At 47.2% G+C, this 26,650-nt stretch overlaps 1 protein-coding gene across 3 annotated transcripts in view; it reads right to left on the reverse strand.

Moving 5' to 3' along the window:
- The window catches only part of nin (ninein (GSK3B interacting protein)), a 71,437-nt gene that overhangs the window by 11,659 nt on the left and 33,128 nt on the right, over window positions 1–26,650 (reverse strand). Inside the window, exons 5-22 of one of the 3 annotated variants that reach the window (XM_041847353.2) lie at window positions 24,732–24,777; window positions 23,606–23,781; window positions 23,024–23,170; window positions 22,540–22,698; window positions 22,271–22,407; window positions 19,275–19,415; window positions 17,955–18,129; window positions 11,596–11,706; window positions 11,221–11,310; window positions 9,908–10,046; window positions 8,301–8,425; window positions 7,638–7,730; window positions 7,347–7,490; window positions 6,728–7,054; window positions 5,907–6,637; window positions 3,050–5,683; window positions 1,965–2,063; window positions 1,721–1,790 (exon numbers count right to left, since the gene is read on the reverse strand). In XM_041847353.2, the coding sequence (XP_041703287.2) occupies window positions 1,721–1,790; window positions 1,965–2,063; window positions 3,050–5,683; window positions 5,907–6,637; window positions 6,728–7,054; window positions 7,347–7,490; window positions 7,638–7,730; window positions 8,301–8,425; window positions 9,908–10,046; window positions 11,221–11,310; window positions 11,596–11,706; window positions 17,955–18,129; window positions 19,275–19,415; window positions 22,271–22,407; window positions 22,540–22,698; window positions 23,024–23,170; window positions 23,606–23,781; window positions 24,732–24,777 (5,544 nt within the window). Of the gene's footprint in view, window positions 1–1,720; window positions 1,791–1,964; window positions 2,064–3,049; window positions 5,684–5,906; window positions 7,055–7,346; window positions 7,491–7,637; window positions 7,731–8,300; window positions 8,426–9,907; window positions 10,047–11,220; window positions 11,311–11,595; window positions 11,707–17,954; window positions 18,130–19,274; window positions 19,416–22,270; window positions 22,408–22,539; window positions 22,699–23,023; window positions 23,171–23,605; window positions 23,782–24,731; window positions 24,778–26,650 lie in introns of all 3 variants that reach the window. The other 2 variants (XM_041847352.2, XM_041847354.2) reach the window with 2 other exon arrangements.

Raw genomic sequence — 26,650 nt, forward strand, 5'->3', positions numbered from 1 at the left:
ATAGACACACGTCCTCTTCCAGGCTGATTGTTAACGTCTCCAGTTGCTTTCAACTTCTTAATTATTGCCCTGATAGTGGAAATTGGCATTTTCAACCGTTGAGCTATTTTCTTATAGCCATTTCCTGATTTGTGCAGCTCTACAACCTTTTGTCGCGCATCATTACTGTATTCTCGGGTCTTTCCCATAGCAATGGATGACTATGGTAACTTGGCCTGTGTGTCACCTCATCTGTATATCCCAGTGAAACAGGAAGTCATGGCTTAAAAAAAGTATTTAGTCAGCCACCAATTGTGCAAGTTCTCCCACTTAAAAAGATGAGAGAGGCCTGTAATTTTCATCATAGGTACACGTCAACCATGACAGACAAAATTAGGAAAAAAATTCCAGAAAATCACATTGTAGGATTTTTTATGAATTTATTTTCAAATTATGGTGGAAAATAAGTATTTGGTCAATAACAAAAGTTTCTATTTGGTCAATAACAAAAGTGGCTAGGCCACTCCAGGACCTTGAAATGCTTCTTACGAAGCCACTCCTTCGTTGCCTGGGCGGTGTGTTTGGGATCATTGTCATGCTGAAAGACCCAGCCACGTTTCATCTTCAATGCCCTTGCTGATGGAAGGAGGTTTTCACTCAAAATCTCACGATAGATGACCCCATTCATTCTTTCCTTTACACGGATCAGTCGTCCTGGTCCCTTTGCAGAAAAACAGCCCCAAAGCATGATGTTTCCACCCCCATGCTTCACAGTAGGTATGGTGTTCTTTGGATGCAACTCAGCATTCTTTGTCCTCCAAACACGACGAGTTGAGTTTTTACCAAAAAGTTCTATTTTGGTTTCATCTGACCATATGACATTCTCCCAATCCTCTTCTGGATCATCCAAATGCACTATAGCACACTTCAGACGGGCCTTGACATGTACTGGCTTAAGCAGGGGGACACGTCTGGCACTGCAGGATTTGAGTCCCTGGCGGCGTAGTGTGTTACTGATGGTAGGCTTTGTTACTTTGGTCCCAGCTCTCTGCAGGTAATTCACTAGGTCCCCCCGTGTGGTTCTGGGATTTTTGCTCACCGTTCTTGTGATCATTTTGACCCCACGGGGTGAGATCTTACGTGGAGCCCCAGATCGAGGGAGATTATCAGTGGTCTTGTATGTCTTCCATTTCCTAATAATTGCTCCCACAGTTGATTTCTTCAAACCAAGCTGCTTACCTATTGCAGATTCAGTCTTCCCAGCCTGGTGCAGGTCTACAATTTTGTTTCTGGTATCCTTTGACAGCTCTTTGGTTTTGGCCATAGTGGAGTTTGGAGTGTGACTGTTTGAGGTTGTGGACAGGTGTCTTTTATACTGATAACAAGTTCAAACTGGTGCCATTAATACAGGTAACGAGTGGAGGACAGAGGAGCCTCTTAAAGAAGAAGTTACAGGTCTGTGAGAGCCAGAAATCTTGCTTGTTTGTAGGTGACCAAATACTTATTTTCCACCATAATTTGCAAATAAATTCATTAAAAATCCTACAATGTGATTTTCTGGATTTTTTTCTCTCAATTTGTCTGTCATAGTTGACGTGTAACTATGATGAAAATTACAGGCCTCTCTCATCTTTTTAAGTGGGAGAACTTGCACAATTGGTGGCTGACTAAATACTTTTTTCCCCCACCGTATAGAACCAAGTTACAGGGTCAAATTTGAGTTGGTTTACTCCAGTCTTACCTGTCTCTTGAAACTCTCTGCCTTCTTTTGTGCAGCAATCTTCTCCTTCCTGAAATGCTCCAGTTTCAAGCTAAGGTAGGGGAGAGGGAAGTGTCAATTCATATGACCCAATGACATGAAACCTATACCATACAGTAACACCACAGGAAATCCCAGGAAATGTTTGTGGGGTGGGGGCGGGCAAAATTGCTGGGACCGGGGCTGAATATGCTTCAATATTGTATGTTGGCATAATGTTTCTTACAGTGTCTCCTCCTGGGTCTCTCTCAGGTCCTCTTCCTTCAGCATCGAGATCTTGTGTCTGAGTATGAGGTTCTCCTCTGCTAGACGACCTGCCTCATTCCTACAGAAGAAACCACGTCAGCAACAGAAGACCTCAGTCTCTATGCTAGCTGATTTAAAAAAAAACACAACCAGCACCACATTGTTCCTGTTTTGTAGTCATAATGTTTAAGAGTTTTGTTAAAAATGCAGAGTAAATTAAGTAAATAAAAGTAAATTGAACAAAACCATGAATTGAGGTGTTCATAAAGCAGAAATCCATACATCAACGGAGGGCTCTAATAGTCCACAAACATGCACCAATGACAGGACAGGACAGTTTCACAAAGGCAAACAGACAAACAACATGCACCAATGACAGGACAGTTGGCTGTTTCTATAGGAACAGGGTGGGATTGTACAGTGGCATGGCCACAACATGGCCTGTTGTTGTAGCTGTTGTTTCACATGCAAGTTTCTGAACTGGAAAGATGGATTACGTCACAGGATTGACATCGCAGAGCTACTTCAGAACATAGACGTCACAGCACTGCTACAGGGGGTTACATTAATAAGCCAGTGACAGCACTACTTCTGGTGCCACAGGAAGTTGCATTAGCCAATGAAAGCACTACTTCTGGTGCTACAGGAAGTTGCATTAGCCAATGAAAGCACTACTTCTGGTGCCACAGGAAGTTGCATTAGCCAATGAAAGCACTACTTCTAGTGCCACAGGAAGTTGCATTAGCCAATGACAGCACTACTTCTGGTGCCACAGGAAGTTGCATTAGCCAATGAAAGCACTACTTCTAGTGCCACAGGAAGTTGCATTAGCCAATGAAAGCACTACTTCTGGTGCCACAGGAAGTTGCATTAGCCAATGACAGCACTACTTCTGGAGCCACAGGAAGTTGCATCAGCCAGTGACAGCACTACTTCTGGTGCTAGAGGAAGTTGCTGGAGGAAGTTGCATTAATAAGCCAAGCACAATATGGCAGCAGGGATGGGATTAAGAAAGCAGCAGGTGCAAAGGGTTGGTAACGGGATCATACATCTCCTCCAAGTTACCTATGGGTCTGCATCCTCTCATGTATCCTCAGCGACTTGTCCTGCAGGTCCGTTAGGGCACTGCGGAGCTTGGCGTTCTGCTTCTCGAACTCCGTGCAGCAGTCCTCCAGCTCCGACACAGCCTGTATCTTAGCCTCCAGTTGGGAGTTCAGGTCCAGGAAGGACTCTTGTTCTTGTTCTGTGGTGGCGTCTTCCTCGGACTCGGCCTCCAGCTGCAGAGCCATGAGAATCTCATCCTGCCTCTCTAACTCGCTGACTAGATCAGTCAGCTTACAGTTCTCCTCTCTCATCCTGGTGATCTCGTCCACCAACGCTACTTGCTGATCCTGGAAGTCTTGGATGATGTGCATTTTGCTCTCGAGGCCCAGAACTCTCTTCTCCAGTCGACAGTTCTGTTCCTCCAGCTTGGCGTTTTCACAGATGCACTCCTCGTATCTGATCTGAAGCGCGGCCATATCCGAAGACATCACCTTGATCTCTTTGGCCTGAGCACTGAGGGTGCCGTTTTCCTCTAAAGATTGCTGATCGGAAGCTGTATTTCCACCGTTCTCTGCTGAAAGACTCTCCAGTGCGTCAGTCTTCTGCTGAAGCTCTGAGATCTTCTGCTGTAGCGCCAGGTTCTCCTCAGTGGCAGTGTCATACTGGCTCTGTAGCCGAGCCAGACGACTGGCCTCGCTCTGGAACTGACCGACTTGCTCCCGGAGCTCCGTGATCTCACAGGCGTCTCGCTCCTTCACTGCCTCTTCACACTTCTGCTGCAGCTGAGGAATCAGTTCCACAGCCTCTTTCTCAGTGTCATGACCTATCTCCTCTAGGGCTGAAGAGACAACCAGAGACACATAACCCTGTACTTCTTCATTGAACAGATGATTTTGAAGTTCCTCCTCTTCAGGCTTATCATCAAAACCAGTTTCTTCTACACCAGCATCATTCTGTTCCATTTTATCAGGGGAAGAAACTTCACACTTCATCTCAGAGAGACAGACATCTCCATCAACGTTGTCACTTTGAGGTTGCTCCTCTGGAATGGACAACACTACCATGTCATCGTTAGTGTCTTCGTCCATGTTGTCCACAGCCTGACCTTGGAATTCAGGGGATTCCTCAACAAGTTCTTGGCATTCTTCTGGAATAGCAGCGACTTCACCGTTGCATGCCTCAACACTGATAATGTTTTCAGGACATACCTCAATGTCCTCAGAAGATTCAGGAGTCATCCCTCCCTCACTAGCGTCGCCATCTTGTGCTTGCTCCCCAACGGCAACAGATTCGACCACAGGGTCTTGGCCGTCGCCCACAGTAGTTTCATCATAACACGCCCCATCAAGATGAAGAGTTATGGTGTCTTCAGGACATTCCTGTAACCTATTTGGAGTTTCAGGGATCATCTCCACTTCGTCATCTTGTCCTTGTTCGCCAGAGGTGTCAGATGCCTCTACTAAGACATTCAGGTTGTCTGAGGTAACAGGTATTTCTTGATCACAGACTTCTGCAATGATGTTTTCAGAACTCTCCATCTCATGAGGTGATTCAGTAATAATCTCAACTTCATCGTTTGGTCCCTGCTCCACAGGAGCTACGTCAAGGCCTTCACAGTCCTCTGGAACAACGTCGTCACATGTCTCATCACTAACTGTAAGGTTTTCTGAACATACTTCTTGTTCTTCAAGAGCTGCAGCCTCTAGATGTTCCTCTCCTAGCAGTGGTAAATTTACTTCATTTGATTCGTCCATTTCTTTGTTCTCTGTTATGTCTGCAGATTCTAGAAGTTGGTTGAGCTCGTTCTCGATTTCCTGAATCCTAATACTAAGCTGGTCTCTCTCGGCCAGAAGCTCTCCTTTCTCATTGTCCTGCAGGTCAGAGGAAGGACGGCTCTCCTTCAGCTTCAGTTCCAGGTCTGAGACGTTCTCTTGCAGCTCCAGTCTCTCAAACTGAAAGTCCACCGCCACCTGTCTCAGGAGCTTCTCCAGTTCTTTGATCTTCAACTTCAGGTCATCACGTTCTGAGAGCAGCTCACACCTCTCCTCAAGATGCTTCTCAGCCATGGAGTGCCTTGCCTCTAATTCAGAAAGGCTTCCCTGAAGTTCTGCCCTCTCCTGCTTGAAGTCCTCCACTGCCTGGTTCAGCAGAAGCTCCATCTCCCGGGCTTTGTTCTCAGACTGGGCCAGAAGCTCGTCTTTCGTGTCCAGGTTCTCCTGCAGCCTATTGTGAAGATCGTTCAGCTGCCTACTCAGCTCGATTTCTTTGGTCTGGGCTAAACTGATTAAACTCTCCAGCTCCTTTTGGAGTTCCTGGTTCTTCGCGACCAATGCATCCATCTCTTCCTTATGGACACTCTCTAGCAGCTCCCTCTCTTTCACCAGGTCCTGGGTGATGGTCTCCCTCTCTTGTTCCATGGTTTCCTGCAGAACTCTCCTCTGCTCTTCAGCTTCCTGAAGGGCTTCCTCCGTCTCCTTGTCCCATTTGGTTTTCTGCTCAGCGTGGCTCTCGGTGAGTGCCTTCAGCTCGCTCTGATAGTGCGTCTCCAGGTTGGAAACGTCGGTCTGGAAGCGCTCTGCGACAGCGTCCTGGTCGCCTGAGAACCGGGCCTCCACCTCCCTGATTTTCTGGGAGAAGTGGCTCTCTAGTTCTTTCCTGTACATTGTTAATCAGCAAGAGTTATGGACCACAGTTCCCACACCCTCAGAAATACTCACCTAAATCTACTTTCTTAGCATAGCTGTAGTTACAATTCTCAAGTGGTTCACTACATTAAGTAAATATGGTTAAGGTTTAGGTTTTCATGGACAATGCTGGGACCATTTAAGAACAGAAATTTTACACATAAGCTGATTTCATTACAGTTAAGCAGTCTTACCTTTCCTCAGCGATATCCTCCCGCAGTTTATCCAGCAGACCGCTGAGCTGTTCCCTCTCCTCGCTGTGTTTGGCACTTAGTTCCTGCACAGCCTGTCTGTGGGCCTCCTCCAGGCACTCCTTCTCCTCCTCCATCATCTGCTTCAGCCTCTTCTCCAGCTCCTCCTTCTCCCCCGCCAGCCTCTCCCTGTGCTCCTGCAGCCGCTCCTGGAGCATCCCCTCATAGTCCTTCTCCAGCTGGAGTCTCTCCCTGTCCCAGTCCTCCCTGAGCCTCCTCTCCGTCTCCTCCTGCTGCTTCAGCTTCTCCTCTGCCAACCGGGTGAGGAGAGCCTCCTCCTGACACTCCTGGAGCTGAACTCGTTCCAGCTCCCACTGCTCGGCGAGACGGCTCTCCCTACCCTCCTGCTCCTCGACTAGACGTAACATCTCGTCCTCTAACATGGTCTGGAGCGACGCGTTACTCTGCTCATCCAGCTGAACCTTCTCCCTCTCCCACTCCTCTGACAGCCTCCTCTCCACCTCCTCTATCCTAGCCTTCACCACCTCCTCGTGGCTCCGCTGTAACGCCACCTTCTCCCTCTCCCACTCCTCCGTTAGTCGCATCTCCGACTCCTCTATCCTAGCCTTCACCGCCTCCTCGTGGCTCCGCTGTAACGCCACCTTCTCCCTCTCCCACTCCTCCGTTAGTCGCATCTCCGACTCCTCTCGCTCTGCCTGGAACTTCAAACTCACCTCCTCTATCCTAGCCTTCACCGCCTCCTCGTGGCTCCGCTGTAACTCCGCCTTCTCCCTCTCCCACTCCTCTGACAGCCTCCTCTCCACCTCCTCTATCCTAGCCTTCACCGCCTCCTCGTGGCTCCGCTGTAACTCCACCTTCTCCCTCTCCCACTCCTCCGACAGCCTCCTCTCCACCTCCGCCCTCTCCTCCCGGAGCTTCCCTCGCTCTTCTTCCAGCCTGACCTGAAGGATCTTGTCGTGCTGCTCGTCCAGCTTGTTGAGTTCCAAGGCGTGAAGTTTCCTCAGTTCCCGCATCTCCGTGTCCACGCCCAGCTCGGCCTCCGCTTGTTGGGCCTCCAGGACTTTCAGCTGTTCCTCCAGGGCAGAAGCCTGGATGTGAGCCTCCAGGAGCTCCTGTCTCAGGCTGCTCACCTAATAGAATAATATATATATATATATATTTAATGTATTCTTTTATTCATTTATTATTTTATTCATTATTATTTTACCAGGTAAGTTGACTGAAAACACATTCTCATTTACAGCAACGACCTGGGGAATAGTTACATATATGCCATTTGGCAGATGCTTTTATAAAAAAAAAAAAAAAAAAGGGACTTACTTCAGCGAGTGCATACACTTTCATACTGTTGGAATCGAACCCACGCCGCTGGCGTCGCTAGCTCCATGCCCTTACCAAATGAGCCACACAAAAGCCCCTCACCTCCTGCTCCTGCTGGTGCTCCAGCTCCTCCAGCACCCCTGCCTGTCTCTGCTCCAGACAGGCCCGCTCCTCCTCAGCATTCTCTACCTGGGCCTGGAGCTCCAGGGCTCGGTTCTGGATGCCGGACATCTCCCCTCGTAGTGCCTGGAGGAGGTTATTAAAGTGTATTGCGTCTTCAGGATGCCCAGCCCACATTACCTTATAAAACCGTGTATTCACGACTCAAAGATTGCATTTACAGTGTGTTATAAACTGCAGTAGCAAAATATACAATCATACGTGTGCACACACCTGGATCTCCTCCAGGTACTGCAGGGACAAGGCTGCCTTCTGGGCCTCCAGGTCTGCCTTCTGCTCCTCCACCTTCTGGTCAAACTCACTCACCTGCAATGACACGGGGGAAAAGGAAATCTGGCTGTATCAGATCCGTCTCTGGGACCAAAAACATGGCACAGTGTGGTCTGTGAGGTCCAACGGTTAGAGCAGCGTGGGTTTGAATCCGACCCACAGCCCTTTGACCCGTCCTCGTCTTCCTCTACTACAGGAGTGGGACCGCCCCATCTAGCTACATCAAATCTCTGAGAAGGTAAACGCAGCACAGTGAAGTATGATGGGAGTGCTTTAGGAATCCTGTTGAAACACTGCTAGATATCCAACTGCTAGATATCCAACTGCTAGATATCCAACTGCTAGATATCCAACTGCTAGATATCCAACTGCTAGATATCCAACTGCTAGATATCCAACTGCTAGATATTCAACTGCTAGATACAGGCCCTCCTGTAGCTCAGTTGGTAGAGCATGGCGCTTGCAACGCCAGGGTTGTGGGTTCGATTCCCACGAGGGGGGGGCCAGTATGAAAAAAAATTGATGCACTCTCTAACTGTAAGTCGCTCTGGATAAGAGCGTCTGCTAAATGACTAAAAATGTAAATGTGAATATTAAATCTCTCACCTTGCTCTCCAGCTGAGCCTGTAGATCCTCCATCTCTCGGAGGTGCTTCTCTTTCAGCCGTTCCAGCATCATCTCTGCCTCCAGGCTCATGTTGAACAACGGCTGGCCCTCCTCCGAGCCTAGACCTGGAGACGCTCAATAAATCAAACTTTATTTTATAAAGCCCTTTTTAAAAAATCAGCAGTTGTCACAAAGTCCTATACAGATTCCCAGCCTAAAACCCCAAAGAGCAGTCAATGCAGAAGCAGAATCACAGTGCCACCAGAGGTCTCTTCACAGTCCCCCAAGTCCAGAACAGACTATGGGAGGTGCACAGTACTACATAGAGCCATGACTACATGGAACTCTATTCCACATCAGGTAACTGATGCAAGCAGTAGAATCAGATTTAGAAAACAGATAGAAATAAACCTTATGGAACAGCGGAGACTGTGAAGCAACACAAACATAGGCACAGACACATGCATACACACACATGTATACACACACACGTACACATGGATATTGTGTTGTATATATGTGGTAGTGGAGTATGGGCCTGAGGGCACACACTTAGTGTGTTGTGAATTCTGTAATTAAAGTATTGTAATGTTTTTAAAATTGTATAACTGCCTTAATTTTGCTGGACCCCAGGAAGAGTAGTTGCTGCCTTGGCAGGAACTAATGGGGATCCATAATAAATACAAATACAGTGGCTAGGAAAAATTCCCTTGAAGGCAGGAACCTAGGAAGAAACCTAGAGAGGAACCAGGCTCTGAGGGGTGGCCAGTCCTTTAGTGGCTGTACTGGGTAGAGAGGAACCAGGCTCTGAGGGGTGGCCAGTCCTCTACTGGCTGTACTGGGTAGACCAGAGGAACCAGGCTCTGAGGGGTGGCCAGTCCTCTACTGGCTGTACTGGGTAGAGAGGAACCAGGCTCTGAGGGGTGGCCAGTCCTCTACTGGCTGTACTGGGTAGAGAGGAACCAGGCTCTGAGGGGTGGCCAGTCCTCTACTGGCTGTACTGGGTAGACCAGAGGAACCAGGCTCTGAGGGGTGGCCAGTCCTCTACTGGCTGTACTGGGTAGAGAGGAACCAGGCTCTGAGGGGTGGCCAGTCCTCTACTGGCTGTACTGGAAGGATGACAGATGAGGATGGAGTCCAAGAACAACTAACAAGATAATGGTGTGCTCTCTGTCTCTCTCCTGTTCCTCAGCTAATCAATGTGCTTCTTTGACTAACTTGCAGTTGACCGGCCAGAATCACTGATCTACATATCACCTTGCATCCCAAATAACTACTCATTAAGTGATCAAGATTTAGCGATTCTCCATCTTGCCTTGCTCAAAACAGATCCCCCTAAACACTGTATATTGGATGGCTTTCAGAGAGGATGGGATATGGGTGCGGGGATATGATAGTGGCTGTATTCTACTCCTTTTTTACAGTGATACTTACCGTCACAGGGTGACATTTGGAACGGAACCTACGTTGTGTTCTATTTCTGCCTCCGCATCGCTCTTTGGAGTTTTAGGCCGGGTATCGGTAAAGCCCTTTGTCAAAACTGCTGATGCGAAAAGGGCTTTATAAAATACATTTGATTAAATGTTTTTTTTTGTATTTCTACGTACCTGGGTCTGACTCCACGCCAGGACTCTTGCTCTCCAGGTCCTCAGAGAGAGAGGGTTTGAGACAGGGCTGAGAGGTGCGGCCCAAGTTGTGGTACTCCTGTAGCTCTGCTTGAAGCTCATCGATGCGATCCTGCAGCGCCTGCCTCGCACACGTTCACCACCAATCAAAACAGAAATATTAGTATTTAAAAACAGAAATATCAGTATTTAAAACATGGCAATTTATCTTTGTAAGTGCACTCTGTCTGAAACGGTTAACAGGTGGTTACAGTTGGTTGATGGATTGATTGTTTTATTGATTGATTGGTTCCAGTGAGAGCTATTACCTGGCACTGCACCGTGTGTGTTGTTTTTGCACTAACTCTTGCACTGGACTCTACCCACACACTCACTTACACCCCACACACACAGACTGCTAAATAGCTAATCAAATGGCTACTCGGAGTCCTGGACTACCTGCAATGACACACTACACACACACACACACACACACACACACACACACACACACACACACACACACACACACACACACACACACACACACACACACACACACACACACACACACACACACACACACACACACACACACACACACACACACACACACACACACACACACACACACACACACACACACACAACATCCATACACACACACGCTGCTGCTACTGTCTATTATCTATCCTGTTGTCTAGTCACTTTACCCCTACCTACAGTATACTGCTGCTACTGTCTATTATCTATCCTGTTGTCTAGTTACTTTACCCCTACCTACAGTATACTGCTGCTACTGTCTATTATCTATCCTGTTGCCTAGTCACTTTACCCCTACCTACAGTATACTGCTGCTACTGTCTATTATCTATCCTGTTGCCTAGTCACTTTACCCCTACCTACAGTATACTGCTGCTACTGTCTATTATCTATCCTGTTGTCTAGTCACTTTACCCCTACCTACAGTATACTGCTGCTACTGTCTATTATCTATCCTGTTGTCTAGTCACTTTACCCCTACCTACAGTATACTGCTGCTACTGTCTATTATCTATCCTGTTGTCTAGTCACTTTACCCCTACCTATATGTACATAGCTACCTCAAATACCTGGTACCCCTGCACATGGACTCGGTACCGGTACTCCCTGATAGACATGTTATTACCTGGTACCCCTGCACATGGACTCGGTACCAGTGTTTTTTTTTTTTTTACTCTTTATTGTTATTTTATCTTGAACTGCATTGTGGGAAAAGGACCCGTCAGTTAGCATTTCACTGTTAGTCTACGTCTGTTTCCAGTAAGCGTTCTTACCCGGCACTGTTCCTCATAGCTGCTGCGTAGCCGTCTGAGACGCTCCTCCTGAAGGAAGAACTCTGCACTGCCTGGGTCCAGGTCCCCAAACTGAGCAAACAGAACCAACACCAAGGGATTCTTAGGGACAGATACTTGTACTTCAGATAGATCCTCATTCATATAGCCATAAGCCAGTACTGAATCTCTCAAGATAATTGCTGACGAACAGCAGTGTATAAGCACTGAATATGAAATGGAAAAACATGTGACATGAGATTACTTTGGACCGCTCCGTATTACTCTTCAGAAGATGCTAGCCTGAAACGTGTTCTTTTAGACTTTTGTTAAGTGTGAAAGTTAATATCAATACTGTAGAAGAGAATGGTCTTTCACCTTTTCCTTCAGGATGTTATCCAGGTTCCTCTGCAGCTTGCTGACCTGGTTTTCTGCCTCCACCAGTTTCTCAGTGCTGTCCAGCAGCTCCATCTCCAGACGCCTACTTTCCTGAGGGTTGGAGTTAGTGTCGAGGGTTAGAGTTGGAACTGAGGGTTAGAGTTGAGGGTTAGAGTTAGAGTCGAGGGTTAGAGTTGAGGGTTAGAGTTAGAGCCGAGGGTTAGAGTTGAGGGTTAGAGTTGAGGGTTAGAGTTAGAACTGAGGGTTAGAGTTGAGGGTTAGAGTTGAGGGTTAGAGTTAGAGTCGAGGGTTAGAGTTGAGGGTTAGAGTTGAGGGTTAGAGTTGAGGGTTAGAGTTGAGGGTTAGAGTTAGAGTTGAGGGTTAGAGTTAGAGTTGAGGGTTAGAGTTAGAACTGAGGGTTAGAGTTGAGGGTTAGAGTTGAGGGTTAGAGTTAGAGTCGAGGGTTGAGGAGTTGAGGGTTAGAGTTGAGGGTTAGAGTTGAGGGTTAGAGTTGAGGGTTAGAGTTAGAGTTGAGGGTTAGAGTTAGAGTTGAGGGTTAGAGTTAGAGCTGAGGGTTAGAGTTGAGGGTTAGAGTTGAGGGTTAGAGTTAGAGTTGAGGGTTAGAGTTGAGGGTTAGAGTTGGAGTTGAGGGTTAGAGTTGAGGGTTAGAGTTGGAGTTGAGGGTTAGAGTTATAGAGTTGAGGGTTAGAGTTGAGGGTTAGAGTTAGAGTTGAGGGTTAGAGTTGAGGGTTAGAGTTGGAGTTGAGGGTTAGAGTTAGAGTTGAGGGTTAGAGTTGAGGGTTAGAGTTGGAGTTGAGGGTTAGAGTTGAGGGTTAGAGTTGGAGTTGAGGGTTAGAGTTGAGGGTTAGAGTTGGAGTTGAGGGTTAGAGTTATAGAGTTGAGGGTTAGAGTTGAGGGTTAGAGTTAGAGTTGAGGGTTAGAGTTGAGGGTTAGAGTTGGAGTTGAGGGTTAGAGTTATAGAGTTGAGGGTTAGAGTTATAGAGTTGAGGGTTAGAGTTAGAGTTGAGGGTTAGAGTTGAGGGTTAGAGTTGAGGGTTAGAGTTAGAGTTGAGGGTTAGAGTTAGAGTTGAGGGTTAGAGTTATAGAGTTGAGGGTTAGAGTTATAGAGTTGAGGGTTAGAGTTATAGAGTTGAGGGTTAGAGTTAGAGTTGAGGGTTAGAGTTGAGGGTTAGAGTTGGAGTTGAGGGTTAGAGTTGAGGGTTAGAGTTAGAGTTGAGGGTTAGAGTTAGAGTTGAGGGTTAGAGTTGAGGGTTAGAGTTGGAGTTGAGGGTTAGAGTTATAGAGTTGAGGGTTAGAGTTGGAGTTGAGGGTTAGAGTTATAGAGTTGAGGGTTAGAGTTATAGAGTTGAGGGTTAGAGTTAGAGTTGAGGGTTAGAGTTATAGAGTTGAGGGTTAGAGTTGAGGGTTAGAGTTGGAGTTGAGGGTTAGAGTTGGAGTTGAGGGTTAGAGTTAGAGTTGAGGGTTAGAGTTAGAGTTGAGGGTTAGAGTTAGAGTTGAGGGTTAGAGTTGGAGTTGAGGGTTAGAGTTAGAGTTGAGGGTTAGAGTTGAGGGTTAGAGTTGAGGGTTAGAGTTGAGGGTTAGAGTTGAGGGTTAGAGTTGGAGTTGAGGGTTAGAGTTATAGAGTTGAGGGTTAGAGTTGAGGGTTAGAGTTAGAGTTGAGGGTTAGAGTTGAGGGTTAGAGTTGGAGTTGAGGGTTAGAGTTAGAGTTGAGGGTTAGAGTTGAGGGTTAGAGTTGGAGTTGAGGGTTAGAGTTGAGGGTTAGAGTTGGAGTTGAGGGTTAGAGTTGAGGGTTAGAGTTGGAGTTGAGGGTTAGAGTTATAGAGTTGAGGGTTAGAGTTGAGGGTTAGAGTTAGAGTTGAGGGTTAGAGTTGAGGGTTAGAGTTGGAGTTGAGGGTTAGAGTTATAGAGTTGAGGGTTAGAGTTATAGAGTTGAGGGTTAGAGTTAGAGTTGAGGGTTAGAGTTGAGGGTTAGAGTTGAGGGTTAGAGTTAGAGTTGAGGGTTAGAGTTAGAGTTGAGGGTTAGAGTTATAGAGTTGAGGGTTAGAGTTATAGAGTTGAGGGTTAGAGTTATAGAGTTGAGGGTTAGAGTTAGAGTTGAGGGTTAGAGTTGAGGGTTGGAGTTGGAGTTGAGGGTTAGAGTTGAGGGTTAGAGTTAGAGTTGAGGGTTAGAGTTAGAGTTGAGGGTTAGAGTTGAGGGTTAGAGTTGGAGTTGAGGGTTAGAGTTATAGAGTTGAGGGTTAGAGTTGGAGTTGAGGGTTAGAGTTATAGAGTTGAGGGTTAGAGTTATAGAGTTGAGGGTTAGAGTTATAGAGTTGAGGGTTAGAGTTATAGAGTTGAGGGTTAGAGTTAGAGTTGAGGGTTAGAGTTAGAGTTAGAGTTGAGGGTTAGAGTTGAGGGTTAGAGTTGGAGTTGAGGGTTAGAGTTGGAGTTGAGGGTTAGAGTTAGAGTTGAGGGTTAGAGTTAGGTTAGAGTTGAGGGTTAGAGTTAGAGTTGAGGGTTAGAGTTGGAGTTGAGGGTTAGAGTTAGAGTTGAGGGTTAGAGTTGAGGGTTAGAGTTGAGGGTTAGAGTTGGAGTTGAGGGTTAGAGTTAGAGTTGAGGGTTAGAGTTAGAGTTGAGGGTTAGAGTTGAGGGTTAGAGTTGGAGTTGAGGGTTAGAGTTAGAGTTGAGGGTTAGAGTTGAGGGTTAGAGTTGGAGTTGAGGGTTAGAGTTAGAGTTGAGGGTTAGAGAGACAGATCACCAGTTTATCAGTGCTGTTCAGCAGCTCTACCCTGAGTACACCAAACATTAGGAACACCTTCCTAATATTGAGTTTGAGTTGCACCCCCCCCCCCCTCAGAACCGCCTCAATTCGTCAGGGCATGGACTCTACAAGGTGTCGAAAGCGTTCCACAGGGATGCTGGCCCATGTTGACTCCAATGCTTCCCACAGGTGTGTCAAGTTGGCTGGATGTCCTTTGGGTGGTGGACCATTCTTGATACACATGGGAAACTGTTGAGCGTGAAAAACCCAGCAGCGTTGCAGTTCTTGACAAAAACCGGTGCCCCTGGCACCTACTACCGTACCCCGTTCAAAAGCACTAAAATATTTTGTTTTTTTCCATTCACCATCTGAATGGCACGTATACACAATCATGTCTTCTTCTTCTATGGTATAATGGAATTCGCAACAATGAAAATGTGCATTCCGCCACCTACTGTGCGGGTGGATAATAAGGTTCCCCCAAAAAAGGAAAAAATAAAATACCATACTAACTACCAAAAAATAAGTTAACCAACCTGCTTTTCTGTAAAAACCTAATTCTAATCAGGTCCAAACACATGCTCAGAAGCCTCCAGTGTGGGCGGGACATTTCCTAGCGACAAAAGTCCTTGTAGTGCTTCTGCCGTGCAGTCTTGGAGCCCCAAAAACGTATCGGCTGCAGATATAATGATATCCAGCTTCTTTGACAGTTGGTGCTGTACAATTAATCACTGTGGCTATAAATGCCACAAAATCCACCTTCTTCACAATGAGTGTATCCAGATCACACGATTGACTGAAAACACTAGCAACTGGATGCAATGCGTCCACCGCCATATCTCCAACACTGTTGCCTCTTGCCCCTTTCGACTCTCTTCACCGCCTCCACATAGGAGATCCGCTGCTCAGCCCTGATCCTTGACACCTCGACCTCCTTCACCCTGACAGGGCACTCAGGGAAGTCCGGAGTATGATCCCCACTACAGCTGCAACATTTTCCATTCACAGATTCTTCAATATTATACTTCTCCCGTCTGCAAACATTTGACACGTCACCATATCCTTTACAATTTCCACACTGTAATGGTTTGGTCACAAATGCTCTCACCGCATACCTCACATATCCAAGCTTTACATATTCAGGTAGAGTCTCCTCAAACAACAACACTATCGACAGGCTTTTCTCCTTCTATTTACCATACGGGCAAATGTTTTTTTGTGTTTTTGTACTTTTACCCCCTTTTCTCCCCAATTTCGTGATTTCCAAATTGGCGGTTACAGTCTTGTCCCATCGCTGCAACTCCCCTACGGACTCGGGAGTGGCGAAGGTCGAGAGCCACGCGTCCTCCGAAACACGACCCTGCCAAGACGCACTGGTTCTTGACACACTGCTTTCTTCACAGTCCTCGATATTACAAATGGATTTCCCAAATGACCGTCCTTGTCCAAAAAACGCAGTCCAATAAGGAATGCATTATGGGACCGGTCCTTGTCTTCTACTACAACTTTTGGTCGTTTTGCTCCATTCTTTGATTTCACTATTTTCCCTTCATTGTCACACACTTCACTTGCCGCACTTTCGGATTTAAGCACAGTCGCCATTTCCTCCCATTAGCGAGCCTCATGTCTCAAGGCTTAAAAATCCTTCTTTAACCTGTCTCCTCCCCTTCATCTACACTGATGGAAGTGGATTTAACAAGTGACATCAATAAGGGATCATAGCTTTCACCTGGATTCACCTGGTCAGTCTGTCATGGAAAGAGCAGGTGTTCTTAATGTTTTGTCCACTCAGTGTATGTCCTGATTTCTACTCTCCTGAGCAGCTGATTTAGACCAGGGGTGTCAAACGCATTCCATGGAGGGCCGAGTGTCTGTATGGATTTTAGGTTTTTCCTTTCAATTAAGCCTTAGACAACCAGGTGAGGGGAGTTCCTTACTAAGCCTTAGACAACCAGGTGAGGGGAGTTCCTTACTAAGCCTTAGACAACCAGGTGAGGGGAGTTCCTTACTAAGACCTAGACAACCAGGTGAGGGGAGTTCCTTACTAAGCCTTAGACAACCAGGTGAGGGGAGTTCCTTACTAAGCCCTAGACAACCAGGTGAGGGGAGTTCCTTACTAAGCCTTAGACAACCAGGTGAGGGGAGTTCCTTACTAAGCCTTAGACAACCAGGTGAGGAGAGTTCCTTACTAAGCCCTAGACAACCAGGTGAGGGGAGTTCCTTACTAAGACCTAGACAACCAGGTGAGGGGAGTTCCTTACTAAGACCTAGACAACCAGGTGAGGGGAGTTCCTTACTAAGCCTTAGACAACCAGGTGAGGGGAGTTCCTTACTAAGCCCTAGACAACCAGGTGAGGGGAGTTCCTTACTAAGCCTTAGACAACCAGGTGAGGGGAGTTCCTTACTAAGCCTTAGACAACCAGGTGAGGGGAGTTCCTTACTAAGCCTTAGACAACCAGGTGAGGGGAGTTCCTTACTAAGACCTAGACAACCAGGTGAGGGGAGTTCCTTACTAAGCCTTAGACAACCAGGTGAGGGGAGTTCCTTACTAAGCCCTAGACAACCAGGTGAGGGGAGTTCCTTACTAAGACCTAGACAACCAGGTGAGGGGAGTTCCTTACTAAGCCCTAGACAACCAGGTGAGGGGAGTTCCTTACTAAGCCCTAGACAACCAGGTGAGGGGAGTTCCTTACTAAGACCTAGACAACCAGGTGAGGGGAGTTCCTTACTAAGCCCTAGACAACCAGGTGAGGGGAGTTCCTTACTAAGCCCTAGACAACCAGGTGAGGGGAGTTCCTTACTAAGCCCTAGACAACCAGGTGAGGGGAGTTCCTTACTAAGCCTTAGACAACCAGGTGAGGGGAGTTCCTTACTAAGCCTTAGACAACCAGGTGAGGGGAGTTCCTTACTAAGACCTAGACAACCAGGTGAGGGGAGTTCCTTACTAAGCCCTGGACAACCAGGTGAGGGGAGTTCCTTACTAAGCCCTAGACAACCAGGTGAGGGGAGTTCCTTACTAAGCCCTAGACAACCAGGTGAGGGGAGTTCCTTACTAAGACCTAGACAACCAGGTGAGGGGAGTTCCTTACTAAGACCTAGACAACCAGGTGAGGGGAGTTCCTTACTAAGCCTTAGACAACCAGGTGAGGGGAGTTCTTTACTAATTAGTGACATTAATTAATCAATCAAGTACAAAGAGTTTGAATGAGTTTGACACGTGATTTAGAGCATCACTGCAATCTATTTGGCAACAGTGGAACTTTCTTTCCATTTGTTTCCCTGCTATTTAGAGGTACATCAAACAATATTCACAAACATACAGTTCCGATTGTAGTTGCTGTTACCTTGACAGCTAGTGATAGGTGTTCTGTGTTAGTTACCTTGACAGTGAGTGAGAGATGTTCTGTGTTAGTTACCTTGACAGTGAGTGAGAGATGTTCTGTGTTAGTTACCTTGACAGTGAGTGAGAGATGGTCTGTGTTGGGTTACCTTGACAGTGAGTGAGAGATGTTCTGTGTTAGTTACCTTGACAGTGAGTGAGAAGTGGTCTGTGTTAGTTACCTTGACAGTGAGTGAGAGGTGGTCTGTGTTGGGTTACCTTGACAGTGAGTGAGAGGTGGTCTCTGAGGAAAGTCTCGTCGTCTCTGATCTTCTCCATCTCTGCCTCCAGTTCCTCTCTCTGCAGACCAGCCTGCTGCTGTATCTGGTCCATCTCTCTAATGAGCTCCGACCTGACAGACACCAGCTTCTCCCTGTGTTCCTGCTCCAGCTTTCTACAACACACACACACAGGGACAGAGGAGGCAATTATATTTCATTCAATTAAATGCAATTTATCCCCTCTATTTTTCCCCAGAGGTAATGGTTAGTTTACAAGTAATATTCTCTACACAACAACAGTAAACAGACATCAATGTCTGGAGAGACAAGGTCATAGGCCCATAGAAGAGGAAGGTCATAGGCCCATAGAAGAGGAAGGTCATAGGCCCATAGAAGAGGAAGGTCATAGGCCCATAGAAGAGGAAGGTCATAGGCCCATAGAAGAGGAAGGTCATAGGCCCATAGAAGAGGAAGGTCATAGGCCCATAGAAGAGGAAGGTCATAGGCCCATAGAAGAGGATGGTCATAGGCCCAAAGAAGAGGAAGGTCATAGGCCCATAGAAGAGGAAGGTCATAGGCCCATAGAAGAGGAAGGTCATATGCCCATAGAAGAGGAAGGTCATAGGCCCATAGAAGAGGAAGGTCATAGGCCCATAGAAGAGGATGGTCATAGGCCCATAGAAGAGGAAGGTCATAGGCCCATAGAAGAGGAAGGTCATAGGCCCATAGAAGAGGAAGGTCATAGGCCCAAAGAAGAGGAAGGTCATAGGCCCATAGAAGAGGAAGGTCATAGGCCCATAGAAGAGGAAGGTCATATGCCCATAGAAGAGGAAGGTCATAGGCCCATAGAAGAGGAAGGTCATAGGCCCATAGAAGAGGAAGGTCATAGGCCCATAGAAGAGGAAGGTCATAGGCCCATAGAAGAGGAAGGTCATAGGCCCATAGAAGAGGAAGGTCATATGCCCATAGAAGAGGAAGGTCATAGGCCCATAGAAGAGGAAGGTCATAGGCCCATAGAAGAGAAAGGTCATAGGCCCAAAGAAGAGGAAGGTCATAGGCCCATAGAAGAGGAAGGTCATATGCCCTGAGGTTGAGGTCATTCATTCGTTCGATGGCAGAGTGATGCTGTGTGTGTGTGTGTGTGTGTGTGTGTGTGTGTGTGTGTGTGTGTGTGTGTGTGTGTGTGTGTGTGTGTGTGTGTGTGTGGCGTGTTACCTGAGGTTGAGGTCATTCATTCGTTCGATGGCAGAGTGATGCTGTGTGTGTGTGTGTGTGTGTGTGTGTGTGTGTGTGTGTGTGTGTGTGTGTGGCGTGTTACCTGAGGTTGAGGTCATTCATGCGTTCGATGGCAGAGTGATGCTCGTCCACCTCAGTAGCCAGCTGGGTTTTTAACTTCTCCGCTTTCTCCAGGTCAGAACGAATCTTCACTTTCTCTCTGAGCTCCCGATCTACACGCTCACTGAAGAACCATGGAAGATAAATCAACCTCTGTGTAACCATAAACCCAGTGTTACATGATCATTGATCCTGAGGACTCTTTCTATCTGAGCTCCCGATCTACACGCTCACTGAAGTTAATCAAATATTTACATAACTGAAATACTATTATGAATGACATGCACTTATGAGACGGCTGTAGCAACTCTATGAAAAGAGAAAGAGGGTGTTAGGGTACAAAAAAAACACTAACTCCCTGGCCTTTCTTGAAGTAACACTTGCACTAGTCTTGTTCTACTAGCTCTGACTGCCTGGGATATGTGGTTGTCCCACCTAGCTATCTGAAGATGAATGCACCAACTGTAAGTCTCTCTGGATAAGAGTGTCTGCTAAATTACTAAAATGCTGTAGATATGTGAGAGTGTATATGCATCCCACTAAGACTGTCAGCACCAGTGTAGGTTTCTCCTCATACTCACAGTAGGTACTGATCTCAGCCTTAATGCTGGCCAGTAGGTACTGATCTCAGCCTTAATGCTGGCCAGTAGGTTTCTCCTCATACTCACAGTAGGTACTGATCTCAGCCTTAATGCTGGCCAGTAGGTACTGATCTCATCCTTAAAGCTGGCCAGTAGGTTTCTCCTCATACTCACAGTAGGTAGTGATCTCAGCCTTAATGCTGGCCAGTAGGTACTGATCTCAGCCTTAATGCTGGCCAGTAGGTACTGATCTCAGCCTTAATGCTGGCCAGTAGGACTCTGATCTCATCCTTAAAGCTGGCCAGTAGGTACTGATCTCATCCTTAAAGCTGGCCAGTAGGTACTGATCTCATCCTTAAAGCTGGCCAGTGGGTTTTGGATCTCAGCCTTAAAGCTGGCCAGTAGGTTTCTGATCTCAGCCTTAATGCTGGCCAGTGGGTTTTGGATCTCAGCCTTAAAGCTGGCCATTAGGTTTCTCCTCATACTCACAGTAGGAATCTGATCTCAGCCTTAATGCTGGCCAGTAGGTACTGATCTCAGCCTTAAAGCTGGCCAGTAGGAATCTGATCTCATTAAAGCTGGCCAGTGGGGATCTCAGCCTTAAAGCTGGCCAGTAGGTTTCTGATCTCAGCCTTAATGCTGGCCAGTGGGTTTTGGATCTCAGCCTTAAAGCTGGCCAGTAGGAATCTGATCTCAGCCTTAATGCTGGCCAGTAGGTACTGATCTCAGCCTTAAAGCTGGCCAGTAGGTACTGATCTCAGCCTTAAAGCTGGCCAGTAGGAGTCTGATCTCAGCCTTAATGCTGGCAAGGAGGTACTGATCTCAGCCTTAATGCTGGCCAGTAGGAGTCTGATCTCAGCCTTAAAGCTGGCCAGTAGGAGTCTGATCTCAGCCTTAAAGCTGGCCAGTAGGTACTGATCTCAGCCTTAATGCTGGCCAGTAGGTACTGCTCTCAGCCTTAATGCTGGCCAGTAGGAGTCTGATCTCAGCCTTAAAGCTGGCCAGTAGGAATCTGATCTCAGCCTTAATGCTGGCCAGTGGGTTTTGGATCTCAGCCTTAAAGCTGGCCAGTAGGTTTCTGATCTCAGCCTTAATGCTGGCCAGTGGGTTTTGGATCTCAGCCTTAAAGCTGGCCAGTAGGAATCTGATCTCAGCCTTAATGCTGGCCAGTAGGTACTGATTTCAGCCTTAAAGCTGGCCAGTAGGAGTCTGATCTCAGTCTTAATGCTGGCCAGTAGGTACTGATCTCAGCCTTAATGCTGGCCAGTAGGTACTGATCTCAGCCTTAATGCTGGCCAGTAGGAGTCTGATCTCAGCCTTAAAGCTGGCCAGTAGGAATCTGATCTCAGCCTTAATGCTGGCCAGTGGGTTTTGGATCTCAGCCTTAAAGCTGGCCAGTAGGAATATGATCTCAGCCTTAATGCTGGCCAGTAGGAGTCTGATCTCAGCCTTAATGCTGGCCAGTGGGTTTTGGATCTCAGCCTTAAAGCTGGCCAGTAGGAATCTGATCTCAGCCTTAATGCTGGCCAGTAGGTACTGATCTCAGCCTTAAAGCTGGCCAGTAGGTACTGATCTCAGCCTTAAAGCTGGCCAGTAGGAGTCTGATCTCAGCCTTAATGCTGGCAAGGAGGTACTGATCTCAGCCTTAATGCTGGCCAGTAGGAGTCTGATCTCAGCCTTAAAGCTGGCCAGTAGGAGTCTGATCTCAGCCTTAAAGCTGGCCAGTAGGAGTCTGATCTCAGTCTTAATGCTGGCCAGTAGGTACTGATCTCAGCCTTAATGCTGGCCAGTAGGTACTGATCTCAGCCTTAATGCTGGCCAGTAGGAGTCTGATCTCAGCCTTAAAGCTGGCCAGTAGGAATCTGATCTCAGCCTTAATGCTGGCCAGTGGGTTTTGGATCTCAGCCTTAAAGCTGGCCAGTAGGAATCTGATCTCAGCCTTAATGCTGGCCAGTAGGAATCTGATCTCAGCCTTAATGCTGGCCAGTAGGAGTCTGATCTCAGCCTTAATGCTGGCAAGGAGGTACTGATCTCAGCCTTAATGCTGGCCAGTAGGAGTCTGATCTCAGCCTTAAAGCTGGCCAGTAGGAGTCTGATCTCAGCCTTAAAGCTGGCCAGTAGGTACTGATCTCAGCCTTAATGCTGGCCAGTAGGTACTGATCTCAGCCTTAATGCTGGCAAGTAGGTACTGATTTCAGCCTTAAAGCTGGCCAGTAGGAGTCTGATCTCAGTCTTAATGCTGGCCAGTAGGTACTGATCTCAGCCTTAATGCTGGCCAGTAGGTACTGATCTCAGCCTTAATGCTGGCCAGTAGGAGTCTGATCTCAGCCTTAATGCTGGCCAGTAGGAATCTGATCTCAGCCTTAATGCTGGCCAGTAGGTTTCTCCTCATACTCACAGTAGGTATCGGATCTCAGCCTTAAAGCTGGCCAGTGCAGCCCGGTGGATCCCATTCTTGGTCATGAGGAGCTCGTTCTCCAGAGCCACAGTCAGCTCACCGAGGTTCACTTTGCCCTCCAGGTCAAAATCCAAGGCCTACAGCACAAATATAGACAGAGACACTTACACAGTGTCAACATTCTCAAGCCAACAAAATAAAAACACTGACTGAAGTGTCAAAAACATATGCTGCCCCCCCCCCCCAAATGAGAGGTAAGATGTTATCACCTGCAGTATCTCAGAGCTGTTCTCGATGCCCTCCTCCGTCCAGGCATCCAGGACGTCCTCAGCGGGGGTGGACCCTGTCCCATCGTCCAGAGTAGAGAACAGACGCATCCCGATGGTACTCGTCATAGCGCTGGTTCTACGGCCCGTCTCATCGAATGGCTGCAAGGAGAGATGGGGGACACCTCTTAAATATTACTAGATACTACAGCAAGATACTGTATGTGTACTTGTCACTGCATTGGTGTGTGGTAGTATCTATTTTAATTGTCTAATACATACATTCATTTGTTAGTTCATTCATTCAATAATTAATTCATTCATTTGTTAGTTCATTCATTCAATCCTTCATCCATCCATTTACTAATTCAAGAGTGACTCTTGAAAAATTTTAAAAATCAGGAGTTTGGAAAGAAACCACTAAAACGTGGTACAGATGTCTTGCTTTAACATGAGAACGAGACCTAAGATGGGGGTCTTACTGTACCTGTGAGGAGTGTAGTCTTTTGAGCTGTCTGTAAGGTGTGGAGGCAGAGGGGGTGGGGGGCTTGGCGTGGTTCAGAACCCAGGAAGCAAACGCCTGAACGCTCATTATCTCATTAACACTTAGAACCTGGAGGACATCCTCCGTCACCTGGAGACGACAACAATCAGAAACATTTCCCAGCATCCTACTCAGACTCTCAAACCTCCACTTGGGTTACGTCCACCCTATTCCCTGTCTAATTCACTACAGGAAATAGGGAGCCATTTCTTACACGGTCCTAATTAGCTCCCTACACCTCTCCTGGGCCCTAAACCCTTCCATGTTCGCAGATCTAAAAGGATATGGATAGGCATCGGCAGTGTAGTGGTGGAGCTTCCACCGTATTGCTTCCACCTTACAGATCAGCAAACATGGAAGGGTTTGGGGGCCAAGGGGATGGGGTAAGGAGGAAACTGGGACCAGCTGATCCCAGATGGTCACCGACTGAACTTCGGTTGAATCCAAAATGGCACCCTATTCCACACATCTACTGTAATGCACTATAAAGATTAGGGTAGCATTTCAGACGATCTCTTTCCTCACCTCCAGCCCCAGGTGGTCACAGAGAGCCAGTAGCTCATGGTGGCTGGCACATCCATCCCAGGACATAGCCAGCTCCTCGCAGGCCTCCCGAAACCTCTCCTCCAGGCGGTCTGAGAGGGGTGTGATAGAGCCCCGCGGGGTAGAGGGCTCATCAGGGTTCCACAGGTGCAGCTGGCCTACACACACGCACACACACGCACACACACACACGCACACGCACACACACACAAACGCACACACACACAAACACAAACGCACACACACACACACAAACAAACACACACACAAACACACACAAACGCACACACACAAACACACACAATGATAAGACCCTGGCTCCCTGAGCATAGGCGTTGAATGTCCTCCATCTCACTCCTATGATCAGGGTCAGTTCAAATTGATTGTTTTATATTTTCCCCTTTTTCTCCCCAATTTAGTGATTTCCAATTGGTAGTTACAGTCTTGCCCCATCGCTGCAACTCCCCTACGGACTCAGGAGAGGCGAAGGTCGAGAGCCATGCGTCCTCCGAAACACGGCCCTGCTTCTTGACACACTGCTCGCTTAACCCGGAAGCCAGCCGCACCAATGTGTCGGAGGAAACACCGTCCAGCTGGCGACCAAAGTCAGCTTGCAGGCGCCCGCCTCGCCACAAGGATTTGCTGAAACGCGATGGGACAAGGAAATCCCGGCCGGCCAAACCCTCCCCTAACCCGGACGACGCTGGGCCAAATGTGTCTCCCGGTCACGGCCAGCTGTGACACAGCCTGGGATCGAACCCGGGTCTGTAGTGACGCCTCAAGCACTGCAATGCAATGCCTTAGACCACTGCACCACTTGGGAGGCCTGGGGTCAGTTCTACTTGATAATGGAGTTTCAATTTACTTTCTAAATTCAAATGGAATTGACCCCAAAGCTGACTATGATGAATGGCTATCTAGTGGAAATGTTGGATACAGCAGGTGTAAACAGTAGAGTGAAATGCTTACTTGCATGCTTTGCCTTAAATGTAGTAACTTTACAATGAATGCAGTAACTACAATAAATGCTGTAACTTTACAATACATGCAGTAACTTTACAATGAATGCAGTAACTTTACAGTAACTTTACAGTAACTTTACACCCACCTTCTGCCTCGTACTCTTCCGTTCCCCTTTCAAGAGCGTTCCAGCGCTGCGCAAGGAGGAAACAGATAACAACAACGTTAGTTTAAGTGAGTAAACCATCACTTCAAAAAAAACACAGAGACGAGACAACCCACTTCCTCGTGTGCTAGTGAGCAGTCTCCAAAACGTCGTTGTTGCATCAACCGAGGTTGAAACTAGGTTGGGTTGGGTGGGGACAGCAGCAGGCAGGGTTTGTGTGTCCAACCAAACAGGACAACAGAGCTAATGTGACGGCACGGGCCCCTCTGAAGGTCAAAGGTGAAGCTAGAGATGGTAAACCAGAACAGAGAATTAAAAGAGAGAGAGACCGATCCAAAGCGGACTAAAACCCTCACATTCCTCTTACTATGTTTCTCTCTCTCTCTCTCACCCTCTTTTTCTTTTTTGCATTTTAAGGACAATTCTCAAATGAGCCTATATTGGCAAAAAAAGTTAGATTTTGACTTGAACAATCTACATCATAGACATATGTATGCTGCATCACAAAATATATAAGGTCACTTTTTACAAACTAAAAGAGTGAAATTGGTTGTAATAATAAATATGGTAAATAGCAGAATAATAATTCCACAGTTCCCATATGTCTGAAGAGTGATTTCAGGAAGGTGGTTAGAGATCTATTGTGTTGTGGCAGTGTTCAGGCGTCTAAAGCCATCTATTGTCTGGGAAGGAAACACAGTGAAGGAATGAAGAACAGATGGGTCTCTCCTACTCTTTATTCCATCTCTAGGCATCTGTGAGGGAGGGGTGGAGGGCTTAGCCCATTGTTCCACTGTCAGACACCAAAAAAAGCCCTTCCCAAAATCAGGAAGAGCCCCCTGACCCTTCCTCATCTGCTGGTGCACCAGGCTGGAGGCTGGACATTGTTCAACGCAACCCACGGCAGCATCCCAAATGGCACCCTATTCCCTATATAGTGCACTACTTTAGACCAGAGAATGGCACCCTATTCCCTATATAGTGCACTACTTTAGACCAGGGCTCTGGTCAAAAGTAGTGCACTGTATAGGATCAAAATTAGTGCACTATATAGGGAATTGGGTGCCATTACATTTACATTGGAGTCATTTAGCGGACGCTCCTACGCAGAGCAACTTACAGGAGCAATTATGGTTAAGTGTCTTGCTCAAGGGCACAGACAGATTTTTCACCCAAGTCGACTCAGGATTCGAACCTTTCGGTTACTGTCCCAACGCTCTTAACCGCTAAGCTACCTGGGAAACAATCCAAGATGCCTGCCGCCCTGTAGGGAAACAATCCAAGATTAGTCGCTTCGTCCTTGTCAGTGTCTCACCCTGTTTGTCCTTGTCAGTGTCTCACAATGTTTGTCCTTGCCAGTGTCAACCAACCTCCATCTACAGAGAGCAGTATCATTATACCAACCTCCATCTACAGAGAGAGCAGCCTTGGTATGCAGTCTGCATACCATCATAAATATTTGGGGCATTTGTTATAGAGTGAAAATGTGAAAGTCACACTAATGCAGTAAAGGCCTACACAACAGACCAGAGATACACCACATGACCAAAAGTATCATGGGCATTAATATGGAGTTGGTCCCCCCTTTGCTGCTATAACAGCCTCCACTCTTCTGGGAAGGCTTTCCACTAGATGTTGGAACATTGCTGCGGGGGACTTGCTTCCATTCAGCCACAAGAGCATTAGTGAGGTCGGGAACTGATGTTGGGCGATTAGGCCTGGCTCGCAGTCGGCATTCCACCCAAAGGTGTTCGATGGGGTTGAGGTCAGGGCTCTGTGCAGGCCAGTCAAGTTCTTCCACACCAATCTCGACAAACCATTTCTGTATGGACCTCGCTTTGTGCACGGGGGCATTGTCATGCTGAAACAGGAAAGGGCCTTCCCCAAACTCTTACCACAAA

The sequence above is a fragment of the Coregonus clupeaformis genome, chromosome 25, assembly GCF_020615455.1.
Source record: "Coregonus clupeaformis isolate EN_2021a chromosome 25, ASM2061545v1, whole genome shotgun sequence".
Lineage (NCBI taxonomy): Eukaryota > Metazoa > Chordata > Actinopteri > Salmoniformes > Salmonidae > Coregonus > Coregonus clupeaformis.